The 18,939-nt window shown below is 37.8% G+C and overlaps 1 protein-coding gene across 2 annotated transcripts; it reads left to right on the top strand.

The window, feature by feature from the left end:
• The first annotated feature begins 5,238 nt into the window (after window positions 1–5,238).
• LOC107936356 (uncharacterized) lies at window positions 5,239–18,700 on the top strand. 2 transcript variants are annotated; one of them, XR_005903007.1, is made up of 9 exons: window positions 5,239–5,438; window positions 5,552–5,633; window positions 5,740–6,327; window positions 6,664–7,473; window positions 15,705–16,172; window positions 16,280–16,609; window positions 16,776–17,537; window positions 17,633–17,748; window positions 18,150–18,700. XR_005903007.1 is itself a non-coding variant. In XM_016869068.2 (8 exons), the coding sequence occupies exons 3-8, from the start codon at window positions 5,764–5,766 to the stop codon at window positions 17,687–17,689; spliced, it is 2,991 nt and encodes a 996-aa protein (XP_016724557.2). In that variant the 5' UTR covers window positions 5,239–5,438; window positions 5,552–5,633; window positions 5,740–5,763; the 3' UTR covers window positions 17,690–18,700. The 2 variants fall into 2 exon arrangements, 1 of the variants encoding a protein (XP_016724557.2); XM_016869068.2 differs by having other exon boundaries at window positions 17,633–18,700.
• Window positions 18,701–18,939: the final 239 nt, after the last annotated feature.

Genomic DNA, 18,939 nt, shown 5'->3' with positions numbered 1-18,939 from the left:
ATGCACACTCTATTCAGTCAGGTGATTTATTTCATTAATTTTACACTCTTATATGATTAAGTTGATTTGTCCTTTATGGTTTTTTTGCTTGCGTTCTATGAGCTAACTTTAAAATGGGCATTAATTATATATATGAATAGGTTGCTGCTCCTAGCTTGGAAACGATGAGGATCTTCCAGTTGAGTAATGTGAAGATGATAATTCATAATGAGCTACCACCAGATTCTTTTCAAAATCTACGAAATTTAAGTGTTTCATGCTGTAAGAGTCTGAAAAATCTATTTCCAGCAACAATTGCCAAACATCTTCCGCAACTTAAAGATTTAAGCATAAGAAATTGTCAGTGCGTACGTAAGATAATATTTACAGAGGAAATAGAAGAAGGGAAAGATGTGATTTGTTTTCCTCGATTAAACTCCCTGTGTATGGATTTCCTTCCAAACCTCATCTTCTTCTGCTCTGGAAATTATAATATCGAATTCCCATTGTTGAAAGAGCTAGAGATTGGGGGTTGCCCGAGGTTAAAAGCATTCATTAGTCAGATTAGTAATCAGTCCGCGAAGAAATCTTAGGTAAAGATTTATGTATAGAGAAAATGAATATTAATATTTCTGCTTGATTCCTCTTGAGCAATACAATTGATATATTTATAGAGGTCAACCACTAACTATCTTTTCCCTAACAGCTTAACCACTAGACGTACCAGACTAATAACTTGTAACTAACTATTCTCACATGCATCCATCTTCTCAACTGGTAAGACTCGAAGAAACTGTCGAAACCGAGTAAAAAGAGTCAAACACAGCGGCTTGGTAAGAATGTCAGCAACCTCATCACAAGAAGGTACTTCGCCAACAACAAGAGTCCCGACAGCAATCTTTTCACGAACAAAGAACAAGTCAAGCTCCACATGCTTGAACTTGGAGTGAAGAACAGGATTGGTAGCAACAGCAACTGCACTAGAACTATCACACCAGATGGTAGGAGTATCGACAGAGGAGACCTGTAACTCCTGAAGCAAGGAGAGCAACCAAGTGACATCACTAGTAGCGGCAGCAAGACTCCGGTATTCCACTTCAGCCGTAGAACGAGAGACGACTTGCTGCTTCTTGGAACACCAAGAGACAGGCGAATGACCAAAGTACACACAGTAGCCAGAAGTGGATCGACGATTATCAAAATCCAACCCCCAATTAGCATCAGCATACCCCACAAGAGACAACCGGGTAGAAGGACAAAACACAATACCATAACCAAGAGTACCACATAAATATCTCAATATGCGTTTCAAAGCTATCAGATGAACCTTAGTAGGGCTGTGCATGAATTGACAAATACGATTAACAGCATAAGCAATATCAGGAGGAGTGAGGACAACGTACTGCAAGGCACCCGCAAGACTCCGGTACTCAGTAGGATCACTCAACGGATCGCCATCACTCTTTGATAACCATGAAGAACTGACCATGGGAGTAATGACCGGTTTTGCATTAGAATGTGAACTACGAGCAAGAAGGTCATGAATATATTTTGTTTGACATAAGTGCAGACTCCTGGAAGAGGAGCGAGTAACCTCAACCCCAAGGAAATAATGCAAATCACCCATATCTTTAAGAGCAAACTCAGCATTTAACTGGTCAACAAAATTCGCGATAACAGATGAGTCACTTCCAGTGATAATTATATCATCAACATATACCAGGATATAGAGCACAGACTCAAACGTAATCCGAATGAAAAGAGAGGCATCAGACTTAGAAACGACAAACCCAATTGACACTAGAAACCGCTTGAGTTTGTCAAACCAGGCTCAAGGAGCCTGATGAAGCCTGTACAAAGCCTTCTTCAATCGACAGACAAACGGTTGCCCAGAAGAATCATACTGAATAAACCCGGGAGGCTGTTGCATGAACACCTCAGTATCCAGATCCCCGTTTAAGAAGGCATTATTCACATCGACTTGACGAAGAGACCATCGTCTCGAAACTGCAATCGACAAAATGACACGAATAGTAGTCGATTTAACAACAGGGCTAAATGTTTCTATAAAATCACAACCTGGTGCCTGTGAACATCCCTTGGCAACCAAACGAGCCTTTCGACGACTAACAGACCCATCAGGATTCCGCTTAATCTTGAATAACCATTTACACCCGATCACCTTCCGGCCAGGAGGAGGAGACACGAGATCCCAGGTTGAATTAGCTAGAAGAGCATCAAATTCATCTTGAACAGCCACTTTCCAATCGGGATGAGCTAGAGCCTCACCAATAAAACAAGGCTCAAAATCAGCAGCTTCAGCTGTCAAAACCTTGGGTTTGAAAATTCCTGCCTTCGATCGGGTAACCATAGCATGTGTATTACTGGACGGATCACACGGTACCTGGTACGGACTCGCAGAAGGACTATCCCGTGAGTCCCCCAAATCAGCAGCGCCAGACGGACCAGATTTTGAGGGAGAATCAGAACCAGACTGGGCACCCACAGAATGAGCACCCATAGAAGCAGACGCAGAGTCAGACACAGGATTTGATAAGGAAATAGCAGGAGTAAGAGATGAATAGACATGTGAAGTTGGAGGGTTAGACGGGAATAGTCGAACAATTGGAACATACGTAGCAGTCTGCCCAGATTGATCCTCAGTAGTTCGTGACGAAGGCAAAGACAAAAATCGATGCTCATCAAAAACAACATGACGTGAAACAACAACCTTTCCATCAGGAGTGAGACAAAAATAACCCTTATGTTGAGAGCTGTAACCCAAAAACGTACAAGGTTGAGAACGAAAATCCAGTTTATGCTGTAAGAACGGACGTAGATATGGAAAGCAACAGCAACCAAAAACCCAGAGGTGATTGTATTGAGGAGCACACCCATACAGCTTTTGAAACAGGGACTGACCTTGAAGAACAGGAGTAGGCAGTCTATTAATAAGATGAACGACACTGCTAAAGGCATAACCCCAGTATTTCAGAGGAAGATTGGCTTGAGCAAGTAACGTTAAGCCAGTTTCCACAAGATGACGATGTTTACGTTCAGCAACCCCATTCTGCTCAGAAGTGTGAGGGCACGAAAGGCGATGTAAGATCCCTTGATCAGCAAGAACGGAAGCAAATGCACGAAATTCGTCGCCCCAATCACTTTGAAACTTCTTAATACGCTTCCCAAACTGAGTCGCTATCATTTGTTGAAACTGAAGGAAACAGTCTAGTGCTTGAGACTTACGTTTGAGTAAGTACACCCAAGTAAAACGACTACACATGTCCACAAAAGAAATGTAATACATATTCCCTTCACAGGCAACAGATGCTGGACCCCACAAGTCAGAAGCTACTAATTCAAACAATTCCATATACTCAGTACTAGAATTAGAAAATGGAAGTTTATGAGACTTGCCCTTCTGACATGCAACACAAACATTAGAGAGAGTCTTTGTATTAGAAACAATTCCACATTTATTTAAAACATCATTAACAACCCCAGCAGACGGATGACCAAGTCGATTATGCCAGAGAGTAAAGGTGTCAGAAATCATCAGAGAGGCTGGACCATCAACATTATGAACCGCGGCTACTGTGGAAGACGAGATAGGTGACGCGACTAAAAAATGATAGAGCCCATCACGAACTTGGCCCCGCAACAAAATTTCCTGCGTCTTGATGTCCTTAATGACACAATAAGTGGGGTGAAATTCAAAAAACACACTGTTGTCCTTAGCAAACTGTGAAACTGACAACAAATTCTTGCGAATACTCGGAACACACAACACATTAGTCAATTGTAAGAGCTTGGAATTGGTAGAAATAACCGTATTTCCAACAGATAAAATTTGAGTAGGTACCCCATTGCCCATTAAAAGTTTCGATGTACCTGAATAGGGAGGAAAGGCATTCAAATCGGTAGCGTTTTGGCAAACATGATGAGACGCACCGGAGTCAGGGTACCAGGATGAAGACCCAACTTGAGTAGGCACATACGGGGCAACACTCCCAAAACTCGAATCGTATTGAGACGAGTCAGAAAAATCTGAAGCACGAAAATCAGGAACACGAGGCAAGCCAATGTTCTGAGAATCATTAACATCAAAGACCCGAGCACGTGGTTTTGTAGGCCACGGGACCTCCGGTGCAGCAGTCGGACCACCCACAAAATTCGCAACAGGAGATCCAGGAGACTGTTGGGACACAGGTTGAGAACCACGCATGAAACCAGGCTGTTGATCGGGTGGCCTAGTCATACGACCAGCCAAAATTGGCCTAGGAGCAGTAGCACAAAATTGGGCCTCGTGGCCCCCAACAGGCCTGCTAGGGCGAGTATAAGTCCCAGGCGCATAGAATCGGGGCACATAAGAACCCCCATGCAGACCAATGTGTAAATCGGCCCAATTGGGCTGGGAATAACCAGCAGTAGAGGGCTGCCAGACCCACTATCCTCCTGCAACATTGTGCATCAGAGAATATCCACGTGCACGAGCGGGACCACCACCGGCCAAAGCTCCGGCATCAGAACCCCCGTAATCTTTGTCAAACCGATAATAGCACCTATGTGCAACATGACCCAGGCGATTACAGATCTGACACTGGACCCTCGATCGGAAGCCACGACCACCACGAGATCCAGTCGACGATCGGCCCCCACGCACAACTCGCGAGTCACAATCCACAGTCATAGGAGCTTCAACAACATTTGCCACCATCGGAAGATCACGCGCAGCCCGCGTTTGCCGACTTTCAAAAGCCATCAAGCCATCAACCAATTTCTGGAACGTCAATGGCTCCGACGAGACCGAAACGAACATGAAAACAGAGTCAAACTCAAGAGGAAGACCGCCAAGAAGGACCTCTACTTTCTCCGCCTCAAACACAGTCGAGCCCGACGCTTCAAGGAGTGCACAAAGAGTTCTGATCTTCGAAACATACTCTTTGACTGTGGATCCACCTTTCCGAACATCATGAAGATCGTGCCGGATCTGAGACACTTTCTCAATGGAAGTCGCTGCAAACAAATGACTCGCAGCACTCCAAATATCACAGGCAGTTTTAGTTGAAATAAAATAAGAAAGGAGAGAGGAATTAACCGTGGAGAGGAGCCACGATGCAATCAATTTATCCTGCTGTGTAAACAGAATCGCGTCGGGATTCGGGGCAATGGTGCCATCAGGCAGGGTCACCACCTTCGACGGAGCAGTCACAGAGCCATCCAAAAAACCTTGGAGGTCATAACCCTCAACGATGAGGCGAACCTGAAACTGCCACTGAACAAAGTTTGTTTCATCCAATTTCACGGTGTCATGGCGAGAAAAACTGTGAACCAGTCGAGAACTGGAGAAGAATGCAAATGAAGCACCACCAGGTGGAGAGTCAACGGACGGATCCATGCGCACGGAGCAAAGAACAACCACCAGGAACTAGGCGACTGATACCACGAAGAAATCTTAGGTAAAGATTTATGTATAGAGAAAATGAATATTAATATTTCTGCTTGATTCCTCTTGAGCAATATAATTGATATATTTATAGAGGTCAACCACTGACTATCTTTTCCCTAACAGCTTAACCACTAGACGTACCAGACTAACAACTTGTAACTAACTATTCTCACAGTCCGGCATGTAGGCTCTCTTCAATGAGAAGGTGATTTATTTATTTCATTAGTCTTACACTTATATGATTCAGTTGATTCGTCCTGCACTATATAAGCTAACTTTCTTATGGGCATGAATTATATATATACGAATAGGTTGCAATTCCTAGCTTGAAAAGGATGACAATCTTTCGGTTGAGAAATACGAAGATGATATTTCATAATGAGCTACAACCAGGTTCCTTTTGCCAATTAGAAGAAATGGTGGTGGAGGACTGTGATGAGTTATTGGCTATTTTTTCATCTACTATGGTTGGAGTATTTAACTATTTGCAAGAGCATGTAGATCGCCAAGGCCAAGGGATAAGAAGCTTTCAAAATCTACGAAAATTAAGAGTTTCAAGGTGTGAGAGTTTGAAAAATCTATTTCCAGCGTCAATAGCCAAACATCTTCAACAACTTGACGATTTAAGCATAAGAAGTTGTGGGGTGGAGGAGATTGTCTCGGAAGGGGAAGGAGTGGGGGAGCAGCCTGTGAGGTTTGAGTTTCCCAAAGTGTCTTCACTTCTGGTTGAAAACTTAAAAAAGCTCAAATGTTTTTATAAAGGGCAACATACAATCGTGTGGCCCATGTTGAAAGAATTGAGCACAGATTGTTCTGCTTTGCTAATGATAGTAGGTTTAGAAGACGTTAGAATCCAAGAAACAAAGGGAAAAGGGGAGGCAGTTTTGTTGGTTGAAGAGGTACGTATATCGTTACAAATATATTTGTTTTCTTCATCTAAACCGCATGTTATGTTGTTATATGCCATGATAATGCAATTTAATTAACTTACTCTTACATTCCGCGGTCTTATAGTGTTTTAAATTACATTATTCTGCCTACTTTTTTTTAAATCAGAAACAATGATTGCTTATCCATTTTAATGCAAACTTGCTATTCTTCATTCGACTTTCAAGTTGTGGTTTTTTTATCAGTTTTCATTCATAAGCAATTCTGTTTTCTTAAAATTTTTAAATAAAATCCTATTACTCTACATTCCTTTTATTTAAGCATGTACATCAACATTGGTTTAATAGGTTCCCAAGGTCTTTCCCAATTTACAACAACTTGAGTTACGAGATATTAGTGATGTGGATCAGTTTCCACCGGACTTGTTTCACCACGTTAAAGTTTTTAAAGTGGAAGGTGGTTATCATGGTGGATCGTTTTCTATATTTTCTTTCTTGCGAAGATCCTACAATCTGGAAAGCCTTGAGATTTTTTCTTTTAATTTCGAAGATGTAATCGTTTATAAAGAAGTTATTGGGACTCTCTCACCAATCAAAAATCTGAAACTGGATTCTTCCATAAATCTTAAGCATATATGGAGGAAAGATTCGGAGTTTGGCCATATTATTTACAATCTCCAAACACTCAGAGTTTGGTTTTGTGATGATTTTCTGAATATTGGAGCCTCGTCAGTATCTTTCCGAAATCTCACAACTTTGGAAGTGTCATATTGCAAAATGATGATAAACGTAGTTACACCCTCTGTAGTTGAGAATCTGGTGCAATTAACAGCAATGAGGGTAAGTCACTGCATTGAAATGACAGAAATAGTAGCAAATGAGGGAGACTACCATCAGACAATAGTTGTCAGTAAATTGAAATGTTTATTGCTAAGCAATTTACAGAGCCTCACAAGCTTTTGTTCAGGGAGTTACACCTTCAACTTTCCTTGTTTGGAAAATGTAGTTGTGGCAATGTGTCCTAAATTGAAGATCTTTTCTGAGGGAGTTTTAAGCACCCCGCAATTACAGAGAGTGATAAAACAGGAGACTTACTATCAAAACGAGTATTGGACAGGCGACTTGAATACCACCATCCAACAATTGTGCACAAAAAAGGTACGGAGTTAATTCATAATGCTATCTAGCTTCCTAAAACAATGAATGTCAGTGCTCAATTTTCTTTCCTATTCTTTCATTGTTGAATAACTAACGAAGAGTGTTTATTTTTTTAATTATGAGTGTAATAATATGGCTGAATTTGTTGTTTTAGGGTGGATCCAATGGCCTACCTAATTTGACCATCTCTGACACGTTTTCAAATTTGATAGAAATATGGAAAAGAAACCCTCAAAAATTTTTGGAGTTGCAAAACCTCATAAAAATGGAGTTTTATAAATGTAGCAGCTTGAAATACATTTTTACCTTGTCTATGCTTTTGAGCCTGGATCATCTAGGAACGATAAAAGTAAAAGAATGCAGTATAATGGAACAAGTGATTAGGGAAGACGAGGAGGAAGCAACGACACATGAGTTCACATTTCCTAAGCTTTCCTGCATAAGTCATGTTCCAACTTGACAAATGTTTATTTGGGAAGTCGACCTCTTGAATTTTCAAGGTTGAGTGGTATTAAGATAGCAGACTTTCCAAAACTGAGGGTATTTTCTCCTACAATTTCAAGAAAGAGTGAAAAAGTGATTGGTGAGCAAGACGTAGAAAATAATACTACAACATTTTTCTGCCACAAGGTGAGTTTGGTATTCGATATTTATTTACACTAATTAATCCATATCTTCTTTCTATTTGATGAATTCATAAGTATATAAATGGTGATAATCGAATCTAATGATAATGATAGAGAAAAAGGTAATGGATTGAACTTAAAAATCATTGAGGTTGTTGAGTATGAAGAATATCAAACCAAATATTTAGTTATTTCCTTTGTTGTTTTTCATGAGATAAAATTTGTTTAGTGGTGTCATGTATAGATTGGTTGTGTATAAATAGAAAAAATCTAATTTTTATAATGAAGTTTAAAAAAATATTAGAATAAAAAATATAAAAGTTTTATTTAAGGTATAAAATTCCTTAAATTTAATACAAAAGATAATTATTTTTATATGGATTTTTAATTTAAAACAATTTTGAATAAAAATATTTTTATGGAAAGCATATTTATAAATATAGATTTTTTAAAATTTTCATAATTGTTAATAGTTTCAAATTCATAGATTTTTTTAATTAACAAACTATAATATTTTTTTAACATATATTAAAAAAATTAAAAAAATTAAACAATCTGAGAAAGAGATTTAAAGTTGTCTTCAAGAATTTGTTTTTAAATAAGCATGTTCAAAGTTTTAATTTAATTTAAGATAGCTTTTTTTTAACATTTCTTTTATTTTTTAAATAATTAAATTTAAATACTTTTTAAATTTTAATTTAATTTTAAAAATTTTAATTAAAAAGAGGCATAATGATACTTTTTTCCCTTAACGTTTACCCAATTTATCACTTTAAACCTTTTTATTTTTTTTATCATTTTGACCATCAACCTTTAAAATTTAGTTAAATTGTTATTGATTGAACTGTTAAAATGTTAATGGCATTGACAAGCCACTCACGTGGTAGCCCATTTATAATTCATAAAAATTAAAAAAGATTCAACAAAAAATTTAAATTATAAATGTTACAATGAAATGTACGTAAACTGAAACATGAGATGCAACATCAATGCCGTTACAATTTTAATAATTTAGTCAAATTTTTCTTCTAAAAGAAAGCAAATTAACTAAATTTTAAAGATTGAAGGCCAAAATGATAAAGAAAAAATGGGGCGAAAGTTGCATAAAACTACATTTTTTAATGTCGAATTTTGGAGTATAATGACAGAAATTAACGTACATTTCAAATCTATAATTACTTTGAAAAAAAACATAACACAAATAAAACTCCAATTTCATTTAATCCTAAACATGATAATCAACAATTTTAGATAAAATTAATACTTACAATCAAATTCATATACTAAATCAAACTTTAGCATTTATTTTTAAAAAAAAAATTCATATACTCAATCCGAATTGAATATCCATGCCTCCCTTTATATTCGTTTGCTTCTTTTTTTTTTTCTCTTTTATAGGTTTATTATTATTGGAACCCACCCATTGTTTGAAAAGTCAAAAAGGGTGGGCACCGAAAGTAGAAAGTAAAATTGGTTGGCAAGTTGGGTTAAAAGTTGGCATGGGATAATTGCAATTTTGGTCCCTAATTGTATAGGGACATTGCAAGTTGATCCTTGAACCTCAACTATAAATAGGCCTAACCATTTCTTACTTTCTTCATCCCACACTTGCCATTCTCTACTTAAGGCAATTGTTCTCTCTCCCTATTTGTAAACTTTCACTTGTATTTTTGGAGTGAAATATACTTGGTAGTGCCCGAGGACGTAGGCAAAATTTGCTGAACCTCGTTAAAATTCTAGTGTTCTTTATTTTTGTTCTGCATATTTTGCAAGTGTCATTGTAGTGATTTATTGTGCTATTAAATTACGATAGAGTGATATTCTGGCTAGGAAAGATCTGGTATGTAAGCGATCCTCGTGATCCACCTCTCTTTCCTGGGAATTGAACTTAGTGTGATTTTTCAGTACAATAATTTTACTCTTTCACACGCTTCCGCGCAACAATTGGTACCAGAGCCAGGTTCGTACTTGGGGAATACGACCGTTTACGGTACTATTCACGTATACGGCACTATTCACGTATACAGTACTATTCACGTATACTGCACTATTCATGTATACGGTACTGTTCACGTATACAGTAGTTGGGATTGAGGAGAAAAATGGCAGCAGCATCGTCATCAGCAAGGACTACTGTGACAAATGCAAAATTTGAAGTAGAGAAATTTGACGGTACCAATAATTTTGGTATGTGGCAGTGTGAGATCCTGGATGTCTTATGTCAGCAAGAGCTGGATATAGCCCTTGAAGAAAAACCTGACAAGATGGATGACAAGGAGTGGGCCAAGATCAATAGACATGCGTGTGGTACAATCCGCCTATGTTTGGCCAAAGAGCAGAAGTACTCCGTCATGAGGGAGACATCAGCGAAGAAGCTGTGGGATACATTGGAAGAAAAGTTTCTAACGAAAAGTCTTGAAAATAGGCTTTATATGAAAAAGAAACTTTTTCGGTTCACGTATGCACCCGGTATGTCGATGAATGACCATGTGAACTCATTCAATAAAATTTTAGCAGACTTGCTAAATTTGGATGAGAAATTTGAAGATGAAGACAAGGCATTATTGTTGTTGAATTCCCTTCCTGATGAATATGATCATCTTACCACCACATTGCTTCATGGGAAAGATTCAATCACATTTGATGCAGTCTGTAGTGCGTTGTATAGATCTGAGACTCGAAAGAAAGATAAAAGAGATCACAGAGATACAACTGCAGAAGTCTTAACAGTAAGAGGTCGTTCACACAGCAACAAACCTGGTAGAAGGGGTAAGTCCAAAGGGAGACCCGCCAAAGATGAATGTGCCTTTTGTCGTGAGAAAGGGCATTGGAAAAAGAATTGTCCTAAGTTACAAAAGGGCAAGTCTATTTCTAATGCATGTGTAGCGGAGCATGATGAGGAGTCAGACTTTAGCTTGGTTGGCATGGCAATGGCATGTCAAACGGATGAGTGGATATTGGATTCGGGATGTACTTACCATATGTGTCCTAATAAGGACTGGTTTTCTAGTCTTGAAGAACTAGAAGGTGGAGTTGTTTTTATGGGCAATGATAGTGCCTGTAAGACAATGGGTGTAGGTACAATCAAATTGAAGAACCATGACGGCTCAATCCAAGTTCTGACAGATGTTCGCTATGTACCCAGCTTGAAGAAAAATCTCATCTCATTAGGGGCCCTAGAATCTAAAGGGCTCACAATCACTTTGAGAGATGGATTACTAAAGGTAGTAGCTGGGGTATTGACGGTGATGAAAGGCACTAGAAGAAATAACTTGTACTATTTAAATGGAAGTACAGTTATTGGATCAACATCAACAGCTTCTGCGAAAGATGCAGATTCAGAGGCTACCAGGTTATGGCATAGGCGATTGGGACATGCTGGTGAAAAAGCTTTGCAGACTTTGGCGAAGCAAGGCTTGTTGAAAGGTGCAAATTCTTGCAAATTGGAATTCTGTGAACATTGTGTTCTGGGCAAGCAGACGAGGGTAAAATTTGGTTCAGCAATTCACAATACGAAAGGAATTCTGGACTATGTTCACAGTGATGTGTGGGGACCTACCAAAGTGGCTTCTTTGGGAGGTATGCACTATTTTGTCACTTTTCTTGATGATTATTCAAGAAAAGTATGGGTGTATCTAATGAAAAGAAAAAATGAAGTTTTGGATGCATTTCTGAAGTGGAAGAAGATGGTGGAGACTCAGACAGGTCGAAAGGTCAAACGACTTCGATCAGATAATGGTACTGAGTACAAAAATGATCCATTTCTACAAGTATGTCAAGATGAGGGCATTGTGCGACACTTCACTGTTCGAGATACACCACAGCAGAATGGGGTGGCAGAACGCATGAATCGGACTATACTGGAGAAAGTTCGATGTATGTTGTCCAATGCTGGATTGGGCAAGGAATTTTGGGCTGAGGCAGTTACATATGCGTGCCATCTAATTAACCGATTGCCATCAGCTGCAATAAATGGAAAAACTCCTATGGAGATGTGGACTGGTAAACCTGCTACTGATTATGATTCTTTACATGTTTTTGGTTCCACTGCATATTATCATGTAAAAGAATCTAAGTTAGACCCAAGAGCAAAGAAAGCATTATTCATGGGTATAACTGGTGGTGTAAAAGGATACCGTCTCTGGTGTCCTGATACAAGGAAGATTGTTTTCAGTAGAGATGTAACTTTTGATGAATCAACCATGATGAAGAACGAGGATTCATAAAAGGATGACAAAACCAGTAGTACTTTGCAGCAGGTGGAGTTTGAAAAGGTTAATGATGATCCAACTAATATTGAAAGAACAAATGATGAAGAAGTTTCGACCCAAGAACTTCTACAGCAACAAGATTCAATTGCATATAGGAGGCCAAGAAGAGAGATTCGTAAGCCTGCTCGCTTTGACGATATGGTGGCCTATGCACTTCCAATTGCAGATGATGATGTTCCTTCCACTTACACAGAAGCAATAAGTAACTCTGATGGTGTAAAGTGGAAGCAAGCTATGAATGAAGAAATGCAGTCTCTTCATAAAAATAGGACTTGGGAGTTGGTGAGACTGCCCAAGGGAAAGAAGGCAATTGGATGCAAATGGGTATATGCAAAGAAGGAAGGATTTCCTGGTAAAAATGAAATTCGATACAAGGCTAGATTGGTAGCAAAGGGTTACGCTCAGAAAGAAGGAATAGACTACAATGAAGTGTTTTCTCCAGTTGTGAAGTATTCGTCTATTCGGATTTTGCTAGCCTTGGTTGCGCAATACGATCTTGAACTAGTTCAGCTTGATGTGAAGACAGCATTTTTACACGGTGATTTGGAAGAGGAAATCTATATGACTCAGCCTGATGGATTCAATGTTGCTGATAAAGAAAATTGGGTTTGCAAACTGACAAAGTCGCTTTATGGATTGAAACAATCTCCGAGGCAGTGGTACAAGCGATTTGATCAGTTCATGAAAGGGCAAAGGTACACAAGAAGTAAATTTGATCATTGCGTATATTTTCAGAAGCTACAAGAAGGAACTTTCATATACTTGCTCTTATATGTTGATGATATGCTGATAGCATCTAAGAGCAAAGTTGAGATTGAGAGATTGAAGACTCAACTCAATCTCGAGTTTGAGATGAAAGATCTAGGTGAAGCTAAGAAGATTCTTGGCATGGAAATATGTAGAGATAGAGCTCATGGCAGAGTTAGCTTGTCTCAGAAGCAGTATTTGAAGAAAGTACTACAGCAGTTTGGCATGAACGAGCAGACCAAACCTGTAAGTACCCCGTTGGCTTCTCATTTCAAGCTTTCTGCACAACTATCTCCTTCGACAAATACGGAACGAGAATACATGTTGCAAGTTCCGTATTCTAATGCAGTGGGTAGCTTGATGTATGCAATGGTGTGTACAAGACCCGACATTTCACAGGCAGTTAGTATAGTGAGCAGGTATATGCATAATCCTGGAAAAGGACATTGGCAAGCTGTGAAATGGATTCTACGGTATATTCAGAAGACCGTGGATGTTGGATTACTGTTCAAGCAGGATAATACACTTGGTAAAGGTGTTATTGGGTACGTTGATTCTGACTATGCCGGTGATTTGGACAAGCGAAGATCAACCACCGGTTATGTGTTTACACTTGCTGGAGGACCAATAAGTTGGAAGTCTACACTACAGTCTACAGTTGCATTGTCAACCACAGAAGCCGAGTACATGGCTGTAACAGAGGCTGTAAAGGAGGCTATTTGGTTACAAGGTATGGCTAAAACCTTGGGGTTGGTTCAGGAGCATATTAACGTGTATTGTGATAGTCAAAGTGCTATTCATTTAGCAAAGAATCAAGTCTATCATGCACGTACAAAACATATCGACGTACGATTCCATTTTGTGCGGGAAATTATTGAAGAGGGGAAAATTTGTCTTCAGAAGATCAAGACTGCAAATAATCCCGCAGATATGATGACCAAGGTGGTAACAGCAACCAAGTTCGAACATTGTTTGAACTTGATTAATATCCTGCAAGTTTAACAGTTGAAGAAGGCACTATCAAGTATTGTTGTCAAAGGCAGAAAGAATTGTGTGAAGATAAGATTATCCTAATCAAATCTTCAAGGTGGAGATTATTGGAACCCACCCATTGTTTGAAAAGTCAAAAAGGGTGGGCACCGAAAGTAGAAAGTAAAATTGGTTGGCAAGTTGGGTTAAAAGTTGGCATGGGATAATTGCAATTTTGGTCCCTAATTGTATAGGGACATTGCAAGTTGATCCTTGAACCTCAACTATAAATATGCCTAACCATTTCTTACTTTCTTCATCCCACACTTGCCATTCTCTACTTAAGGCAATTGTTCTCTCTCCTTATTTGTAAACTTTCACTTGTATTTTTGGAGTGAAATATATTTGGTAGTGCCCGAGGACGTAGGCAAAATTTGCTGAACCTCGTTAAAATTCTAGTGTTCTTTATTTTTGTTCTGCATATTTTGCAAGTGTCATTGTAGTGATTTATTGTGCTATTAAATTACGATAGAGTGATATTCTGGCTAGGAAAGATCTGGTATGTAAGCGATCCTCGTGATCCACCTCTCTTTCCTGGGAATTGAACTTAGTGTGATTTTTCAGTACAATAATTTTACTCTTTCACACGCTTCCGCGCAACAATTATTTTCTCCCATGATTATCTACAAATTTAATGATATAGCAATACTTGAAGTAGAAATGCTCATGGATCGAATCAGGTCTAAGCATAATATTAACATATTTTATGTTTGCTCATGCTCGGCCCTAACCTGAAATTTGAGCCTAAAATTTTGCTCAAACCTGCCCATATTTATAAAAGACTAACCCAAGCCTATTTTAGGTCTGTCTTTATTATTTTTTGAATTTTTTAAAATATTTATATTATATTATTTTAATATTTAATAATTTTATACATTTTTTATTTATTGAAAAATTTTATATGGTCATCTTAACATTATTTTAATGTTTACATTAGAACAGCATTATATATTTAGTATAAATTTTTTTAATGTGTTCTAAATTACATAATATATAAAAATAACATAATATAAAGTATATTATAAACTTAAAACGGTCGGTCTGTTCTTTTATTATTATTATTATTATTATTATTATTATTCATTTGTAAAAACTTTAAATTTTAGGCTTTTTGGGAAAAAATTTTATTGTAAAAGTTATTTTCTAAAATTGCAACAAATGTAAGATTCAATCATGAATATTAAAAAAATAACATTTTCTTTTAAACAATGAAAACGAAAAAAAGCAGTTTTAAAAACAATCAAAAGCTAATTTTCTTTTCCGTAGACTATTAATATATAAATAAATTCTAAATATAAAGAATGATAAAAGATTCATCATGGAAAATGAAGACCCAGCATGCACCAAAGAGTACAAACTATTTGTTGCTAACAACTTGGATTATGTTAGATTTATGCATCTCTAAAAAGACTCCATCTTTTTTATCACTTAACTCAGTCCATGTTTCGATTGTCTTAACATTTTATCATTTCTTCTTCTCATTTTGATTGAATTTGTATTCGTATGTAAAGAAGGAAGAGTTATGTTATCTTTTTATGACATTTATATTTGTCTGCAGGCTGTCATTCCCAATTTGAAGCGTTTGACTTTGTCCTCCATTGGCATTCATATGATATGGCACCACCCATCTTCCTCATCTCTTACACACTTGTATCGCTTGCGAGTGGAAGGGTGTCACAATTTGAAATACCTGTTTCCGTCTTTCTTACTAAAAGATCTTGTGCTACTCCGATTCCTTGAAATTAAGGATTGTAATATGATGGAACAAGTCATCTTCACGGATGGATTGGGTGCAGAAGATCATTGGAGGAATTATACGATTTTACTAGAATCGCTGTCTCTGAAAGACCTTCCCAAACTCAAAGATATCTGCTTTGAAAATTACCTTGAATTCCCATGGTTAAGAGATTTAACACTAAAAAATTGTCCTCTGCTTAAAACATTCATCTCTAAATCTGTATCTGGAGATGAACCTCCAATTCACCAACCTACACAAACAAATGACTCTGCTGTTCTCAATGAAAAGGTCATTTTTCTTCTTTTACTTTACCATTGTTCTCCTTTTACTTCTTTCATTAATCTTAATTCATTTCAACATATTTCAGTTATTAACCCAATCTAATGATTTATTAGGTTGTTTTCCCTCGTTTGGAGGAGTTGCTGATTCAGGATTGTGAATCGTTAGAAGAAATAATTGAGTTGCAAGGACTCATTGCCAATGAATCACAGTCAACATCAGCTACTCTATCTATTGTGCCAGAAACAGTGACCACAAAGTTCGTATTTCCGCATGTAACGCACCTTGGATTGGGTAAGTTACCAAGATTGAAAAGTTTCTTCTCTAGGATGCATACCACCCAATGGCCATCGTTGAAACAAATGGAGGTTATTGAATGCCCCAAAGCACGGATATTTGGTGAGGTTCAAATCTCAAACCAACAGCCCTTGTTTTGCGTCAATGAGGTATTCTCACTAATAGTTGATATTCCATCTTCATTACTTGAGATTATATCCAAATCAAATTGGATTACCTGTAAATTGCCTTTTCAACTACCTAAGATTCTCACCTTCTCTCTTACTTCAATTTAAAACTCTTTAATTAATGTTTAATACATTTGTTGGTGTCCAGGACACTTTCCCTGTTTTAGAAGGATTAACACTGAAGACGAGTGATATGATAAAGGGGATATGTGATGGACAACTCTCATTGCAATGTTTCCCAAACCTCAAACTTCTTAACCTCCAATTCTTTCCTCAGACATCCACTACTCTTCCATATTGCTTCATTCGCTCACTACCAAAGCTTCAGAAGCTTGTTATAAACAATGCTTCCATTTCTGAATTAGTCCAATCTGAAGGACTCAGCCACAAGGGCGGACATACATCAGCGTTCCCTCAGTTAAAGGAATTAAGCTTGTCTGAACTTCCAGAGTTGACATTAAAGACTTTTGAGCCATCTTTGCTTTCTTTAAAAAATCTAACAACTCTGGAAGTTTCAATATGCCAAGCATTCATCAATCTAATGGCATGCTCGACATCTAAGAGCCTGACGCTACTAGAAAGATTGAGCATAGCTGATTGTGAGTTGCTAGAAGAAATCATATCATGTGAAGGTGAAGACTTACAGGGCAGCATTGTTTTCCCCAAGCTGAAGTATTTGAAACTAAGTCATCTGCCAAGTCTAGCAAGCTTTTCATTGGCGCATCACTCGTTGGAGTTCCCAGTCTTGCAAATGGTGATAGTGACAGAGTGCCCAAAAATGAAGAATTTCTGTCAAGGAGAGTTAAGCACACCAAGGTTGGAACAAATGCACTTAACAAGAGATGAGGACGGTGAACTGCAGTGGGAAGGCGACCTTAACACTACCATAAAACATATGTTCGATGAAATGGTACCAATCATTTTAAAGGATTTAAAGGGTTTTACTTTTGATAAAGTTGATTTTACCTTTCTTTATAATTGTTTCTTTTGATCACGCACGTACAGAATATGCAAAATTCCCAAGCGGTCGAGGTTACTGATCAGTTGCTCCAAATGGAATAAGGAAATATGTTGGGATACTTGTGAGACAAGCTCAGTTTCATTTCAATTCAAACCAAATGGTAAGTACTTTTCTATTTTTCATCATGTCTTAACTAATGCTTTACAAAGTGACCATGGAAATGTGTTGAAAATGGCCAAACATGCTGCTGTTATGTTCATACAGCTTGTATGCATGCTGCAGCAATTGTGCATGTTGCAGCAACATATTTTCTGTTTTAGTTGCAATGTAATTTAGTTTTGTTGAAAATAAACTTAGTTGTTGATGTTTTGATGGGTTTTGGTGATGATTGAACTGATAAGTCAGCTTATTCATGTCTACAAACAATGTTTTAATAGTCCCAATGCTGATTAGTGGGGTTAGTTGAATATTTGGTGATGTATTTTGACTATAATTGTATTGTTTTCATATTGAATGAGTAAGCAGTTTAGTTGTGTAAAGTAGATTGCTTCTTTGCTGCAGGTTTGTGAGCAAGTAATTTTTCTTTGCTTTTTCCTGCCTTGTTCAATGTTTTGTTCTCTTCTTTTACTGCTATCAAAACCCCAACAAATGGTATCATGAGCCTACGTCTTTGAGGGCTTGTTTTTGCTTTCACTACTTGCTAAGAAAGACAAGAAGTTGTTAAGAAAGACTACTACTAACAACGCCACCCGCTAGTGTCATGGGTTGCGCATGGGAGTCCGCAACCATGGCATACTTGTGTGATCTATCAAGTTCCGAGAAGGTCATTTGGCCCAATTGAACTGCCCCGTTGTTTGAATAGATTGAAGGTCCATCTACGAAGCTTGACACATATGGAAACAGAATCTTCAAAAATATGCAATCTTAAATATGAAATGTAATCTTAGAAGATATGATTCTATAATCTTAGAGATTTGATTTGTTGATAGCTTTTAATCTTAACCTTCAATGTAATTTTATCTATAGCGTTGAATTTGGAGAGGCTCAACTATAAATAGAGGCCTTTTCCCTCAATTTTGAGCAATAAGAATTCTTGAGAGCATTCACTGAAATCTTTCTCTCTTGTATTCTTAGCTTTCTGTGGCTTTGTTCTTATTTCGTTCTTCGTTCATCTTCGTTTGGCTTCGAGTTGCTTTCATTTTGTGTTGGTTTTTGTGAGGAATTCTGTTGAATGCTCATTGTTGGAGTTAGGTTGACTTAGACGTTTTGGGAGTAAAGAAACTGCCTAAGGCCGCACAAATCGTGAGACAAAAATTCTAAGTCCGTGACACCAGTAGAAGCTCCACTAGAA

This window comes from Gossypium hirsutum, chromosome A10, assembly GCF_007990345.1.
Source record: "Gossypium hirsutum isolate 1008001.06 chromosome A10, Gossypium_hirsutum_v2.1, whole genome shotgun sequence".
NCBI lineage: Eukaryota > Viridiplantae > Streptophyta > Magnoliopsida > Malvales > Malvaceae > Gossypium > Gossypium hirsutum.
The sequence above is the reverse complement of the archived record's forward strand: the minus strand, read 5'-3'. Positions and strand labels throughout refer to the sequence as shown.

What these genes read in the sequence shown, in the direction of transcription:
- LOC107936356 (XM_016869068.2), top strand. Translation starts at nt 5,764, where the DNA reads ATGACAATCTTTCGGTTGAGAAATACGAAGATGATATTTCATAATGAG. An exon ending in CAGTTTTGTTGGTTGAAGAG is followed by an intron (nt 6,328 to 6,663) that starts GTACGTATATCG and finishes TTGGTTTAATAG; the next exon opens with GTTCCCAAGGTCTTTCCCAA. An exon ending in CTGCTGTTCTCAATGAAAAG is followed by an intron (nt 16,173 to 16,279) that starts GTCATTTTTCTT and finishes ATGATTTATTAG; the next exon opens with GTTGTTTTCCCTCGTTTGGA.